Source organism: Procambarus clarkii, chromosome 54 (assembly GCF_040958095.1).
Source record: "Procambarus clarkii isolate CNS0578487 chromosome 54, FALCON_Pclarkii_2.0, whole genome shotgun sequence".
NCBI classification, from domain to species: domain Eukaryota; kingdom Metazoa; phylum Arthropoda; class Malacostraca; order Decapoda; family Cambaridae; genus Procambarus; species Procambarus clarkii.
The window spans coordinates 18,387,366-18,393,145 of NC_091203.1; the positions used below are offsets into that span (position 1 = coordinate 18,387,366).

Genomic DNA, 5,780 nt, shown 5'->3' on the forward strand with positions numbered 1-5,780 from the left:
CCTCATTGTGTTCCTGTACAAACCTAGGGTACACCTCAAGGGTCTGGTGTGTGTAGAAGTACATGGTAGTAGAAACGGTTGCTGAGGCAAGGTGTTATGTGTGGTGTAACCGCTGTGTTCGGAATGAACCGGGGTTCAGTGTCACGACACTTATACTTATTTATTATATTCACTGTTATTCAACGTTTGTTTCAACTTAAGATTTATTTTTATTACTAATTTCATATTGTTAAATCATGTAAATATTAGAGCCATGTGTGTCACACGATTTTGTATCATACAATTATTATTGTTAGCAAGGAAAACTAAAATAAAATGTAATAAAATATACAAACCCATTTTAGGCTTTTACTCAAACCTCCAAAAATATTAATTTAAGCCCACAGTGTTATTTCTCAATATGTAAGTGTAGACCTTGGTTGGTAAATATATACCTTTTAGGCCTACGGTGTTAGAATTACTCATAATCAAATAACTACCCAAATATTATAAGACAAAAGAAAATATTGTAAGCACAACTAATATTTTGGCTAATAATCAGTAACACAATAGAAAGCCTGCAAATAAATTAATATTTTAATATAATTATATAATAGAAACAAAGAGAGTTAGTGAAAATGATTAAAATAAATACTGAGGCTCAGTGAGTCTTATCATCATTTTGCTCCACAGGGAGCGTAGCTGACGGTTTAGTTAATAGATGGCGCTGTTATAGTGGTCTTGGCAGCTTTTGTGGGGAACTTTCTACCTTTCCCATAAAGAGTTTGGTGTTGAGTCAACGAGGTGCCCGGCCCGCCGTTAACCCTCAGTCAGTCCACTGTTGTCTGTGTGGTACCTTCTCTCACACTTTAAGTGTTGCTAAAGGTTGGTTTTAAGTGAAATGTAAGATTAAGTTTATTACCGATATAGTTTTTATTGTAATTGGCAGTTTAATACGTATTAATTTTATTGTTATGGGTTAAAAGTAGTATATTATTAATAATTAGTTTGTATGCTTAGGACATTATCCAGGATATCTTATTAGTGATGTTGAAAGAATACGGTAGAAGTATATAATAGGTGGAGATTCGTCAGATCCTTAAATTTAGTGATATTATATTCGTTTAATGTAATATTTTAGGCTTGACCACTACTAGGCTTATATGTATGAAATGAAGTATTTTAAGCGTGGTATACTTGACTATACCCCGGACTTGGTCTGCAACATAAAGGGTTGTGACATTTTGGGATCTAAATACTGCTGGAATAAATCTAATTAGGAAGGATTTAGTTCCTCCTGGCGCACCTAAGATGTCTCAAAACTCTTTATTGACAGTTTTAATTATTTGATTGTAAATGCTTTTTCGCTCCAGCGTTAGCTTAAGAATATTTGATTGCACACATAACGGATCACTGGTGTTGTGATCTTGTTCACGACGCAATTCTACATCGAACGAAAGGTAGTAGATAGTCGGTAATGGCACTTCCAATTGATTTAGAATTTTGTTCGTGATTTCTAAGCACAAATCTTCAATCGTTATCAATGATTAGTTTTCGATTTTTACTGTGAAATCAATGTTCATATTTGATTTTTCCTTCATATTCGATGAATATTTTCAGCCATGTGCGATTTATTTCTCCCATAACTGTTGGAGATGGAAAGCCGGTGGTCAATGATTGCAAACAATGCACGAATTAAATTTGGATGTGACGTGTTGGACGCGTCATTAATGCATGCATCCAAGTGTTGGGCGTTCTTCAATAAATTCGGAGCATGACATGCACTACGGAAATTGGCACGTGTTTCGCTGTTGACAAATCTCAATGGCTGGAAAGAAGTTGGTCCGGGCACATTTACCAACAGCATGTGAAGAAGCATTCATCTTTATTAGGATGCACAGTGTAGTGTCTTAGTTTATTTGAATATGCCAGGTTGTCCGTCGACAACCTGGTCGACGGTCTCCTGGTTTCTGTCGTTCAAATGATTTACTTCTGACATGCCATGTGTAATACGTATGCACTTCAGAGCAGTGTTTTTGTAAATTCATCATTTTGACATAACGTTAAGAGACCAGTTTACGTCGTAGCCGGTGGATTCATGGCTGTTGTACATTTGCAACTGTAAAATAAACGTGTTCATTTTCTTGTTTTCAAAACAAACGTAATACTTACGAACTATTTAAATTCAAACGCTGATAAATAGACACGGCTCAATTTCGCCACCAATTGCACTAACAAATATGAAGTTAATAAAAGAAATGAAAAACAATGAAAAAAGAAACAAATAAGCTACTCTCAAAATGAACGGTATGGTAAACTCGGATCAATCCTAACGTCACGCAAAGTAATTAAATAAAAATGAAAATAAATCTACGAAAATTCAATTTATCAATGCAATTGGAAACATTGAAATGGAATCGAAACATATTTTGTATAGTGTTGCTCTAACGTGCAACAGATGGCGCTTTAAAAAAAACTTTTACCTGTTACAGGCGTTTCATCTAAATAGTAAATCTATAAAAACACGCACGTACTAGAATGGAACGTAGTTTCAAAATTTAAAAGCAATTGTGGAAGAACTTTCAGATTACAGCATGTTGCTCTTGCATCCTACAGATGGTGCTGTTTTTCCAACTTTGTTTGTCATGGGCGAGACATGTATATAGGTGTATATAAAAACACACGCCTATTTGAATGCAATGTTGTCAAAATTTCAAAGCAATCGGTAAAGAGATTTCAAAGATTTCCCTCGCATTGGAAAACAGATTTTCAAAATAAGTTTTTTTTTCCCCAGACATGACATCTATATAGTATGTATATAAAAACCTGGTCGGATGCAAAAGAAATTTTGTATGAAAATTTAAAGGCAATCGGTGAAGAACTTTCGGAGAGTAGAGATTTTGAACAAACTAACATTTATTTTTATTTAGATACCGTCCCTGTGACAGCTAAAAGCATATTTCATAGTTTTTGAAAAACGGCGCCATCTGTTGCACATAATGGCAACATGCACGCTATACTAGATGTCGAGAATTGCCTTTCAATGTTTTGGATTGCATTCATAAATTCTATTTTCATAGATTTCAATATATTTTAATTATTAGTTAGTGACATTGTGTGGGAATTGAGCTGTTTACCCTACAGTTCATTTCCTAAGTATAGATGCCACATGTGACAGGTAAAACTTTTTCTTGGAAAAAAGTGCCATCTGTTGAATGTAAGAGCAACACAAATGCCTCGCTAAATGTTAAAATTCGATTTCAATGTTTCTGATTGCACTGATAATTTGACTTTTCCTAGATTTTGAGGTATTTTGATTTAATTATTTTGTATGAATTGCATTGGAATTAGTCTGTTTACTATACCGCTCATTTCATGCGAATACTTTATTTTTCCATCTTCATTAAATTTGTTACTAATTCTTTCTCGTATTGGCATCCTTGGTGATATTTAGCGCCCTCTGATTATTTTGCGTATTTGATGGTGCTACATAGCCTTCCCGGTTTGGTGCCTTCTTTTGATAATTACTTACTTACTTACTAATTCTTTCAGTGATGGGAACATCAGACCACTTTATGTTCCCAATTTTCTTATGTGAACTTCAGACCATTTGGAAAGGCATCGGACGAGTGGGGGATGATGACAGAAGTGAGATGGTGCGAAGGATGAGGGGACAGGAGTTTGGGTTTGTGGGGATGGGGGAATGGAGAAGGGTGGGGAGGACAGAGGGACACGGGAGTGGGGCATGGTGGGAAGGAAGAGGGGATGGAGTGGGGAATGGTTGGGTGGCCAAGGGGAGGGGGGAATTTGACAGGTAAGGTTGCTGAGCCACAGCAACGCGTGGCCGGGTACTGCTAGTTAAACATAACTAATTCAATAGTTATTACCAAGGCCTCTAACGATATCTAAATGGGACGTTAGTTTGTACCTACACTTAAGGTTAAGTTATTAATAGAACTGAATACTTATCTTTGCCTAATTCAAATTATAAATTTTAATAAACTAGTCTTTAAACATGGTTTCATTCTTTTATATATCTAATTTGGAAAGTGTGCCTGGGAGTTCATAAATTGCTTAACAGTAAAGTCTCATAGAATTGTCTAATGTTGAAGCACCTAGATAGCTTGCCTTATGGACGCATCGGTGTCCCATAATCTTTCCCTAACTACCTTCCCAACCATCTTTATTGTCCGGCTTCAAAAATCTTGATTTAACTAAAATTGCTGTACTAGTGACAAATTCCTAACATGCCTCTCGTTGTCAGTTATTGATGAACTTCTCGGTATTATAACGTCAGTTATGTTTAAAAATTCAAAAGTAAATCTGATGACTTTTGATCATGGTGGTTAATGACACTATTGTAACTTTTGATTAAAAACTGCATTTTTTTTCTGTACAGATGGCGGTATTTGCTCTACTCTTCCTCGGTTGTATCGCCCAGGTAATTACTATATTATATCTTATTCTCAAATAATAATAAAAATTGTAGGAGACTAATAATTGCTCCCCAACAGATCCAGGGTCAGGCGTACCAACCTTACGGCACCCACGCGCCCCTGCCAGTCGTCACCCCCACAACCTCCACCATCACCACTGAGGTTGGTTACAATGACATTACCCTTCTTAACCAACCTGTCATACATTAACACTTCGTAATGGTGTGTAATATTGCAGACTACCCTGACCCACACTCTGCGGGAGACTACAACCTCTGACGTCTGGGTTACTGAGCAGACAGCGATCACCCTGACAGTCACCCAGACCACCACCCAATGGGAGTTTGTTCCCCAGCAGCCACAGACGGTGACCTCTGTGATAAGGGTCACCTCCACACCGGTAGTGTTGGTGACGGCTACGGTGGGGGTCTACCCAGTGAGCACAATGGTCTCCGTCTACAGTCAATTCGTCACCACAACAGATACTGTTAAATACTGGCAGACCATCACCCACGTGGCTGTCACTCACGAGGTAACTATGTAGTCTTGAACTTGTGCAAGTGTTCTCTAAATTTATTACACAAACGTCAATAATGTTTGTAATTACAGATCCAGACGGTCCCTGTGGTATCTACACAAGAACTTGTGCAGGATATAGTAACTACCATTACGCAAATAGTAACTACTACGGTTACTTCCACCACCGCCAGATACTATGCTTAAAGATGGATTATAGATAATTGGCACAAAGTATTGTAATAAACATTTTAAAACGGTAAAGTGTTTTGTCTAATAATAGAAAGTGTTTGGATTTGAATTCTAAGTGAAATAAAATTTTTGATTAGTTGTATTAGTAGTAGACTCCCTCGTAACTATGGAATACCTCTGGTTACTATTCGTCAAATTACTAGAAGCAATGGAGTCTTCAAGTTTCCTCTTGAACCTTTTCCCTCCCCATAACTTTCTGGCACATTCCCCCTCCCCATCCCCCTCCCCGCTCAGCTCGTTGTCGCCGTGTGGGGGCTTCGTGGGCGGCTGCCGGAGTGCGATGCTCCTTAGGACAGTCCTCTGTCCTTTTCTAGCCTTGTGCTCCTGCTGCCGTCCTCTCCAATTCTGCTGGGCACCTTTTCCTTTTCCTTCTGTTTCGTTTTTCTCCCCCCTCTTCTCCTATCTGCTTGCCGTTTCCTGCCGACCTTTTGCTCGTTCTGGTTCTTCCATGGACTTCTTCTATTTTGACGCCCGGGTGCTTGAGGAGGCATACTCATGCACCCGTAGAACTGCAGTACCCGACGTCGAGAGCGAGGGGAACCTTTTATTGTCAATCCCCACTTCGTCACTGAACCCGATCTCGACGGACTGTCGGTT

At 38.3% G+C, this 5,780-nt stretch overlaps 1 protein-coding gene across 1 annotated transcript; it reads left to right on the top strand.

Moving 5' to 3' along the window:
• The first annotated feature begins 750 nt into the window (after window positions 1–750).
• On the top strand, window positions 751–5,195 carry LOC138352636 (uncharacterized). Its single transcript, XM_069305153.1, has 5 exons — window positions 751–864; window positions 4,379–4,420; window positions 4,494–4,577; window positions 4,654–4,947; window positions 5,025–5,195. Exons 2-5 carry the CDS (start codon window positions 4,379–4,381, stop codon window positions 5,136–5,138), a joined length of 534 nt encoding a protein of 177 aa, XP_069161254.1. The 5' UTR covers window positions 751–864; the 3' UTR covers window positions 5,139–5,195.
• Window positions 5,196–5,780: the final 585 nt, after the last annotated feature.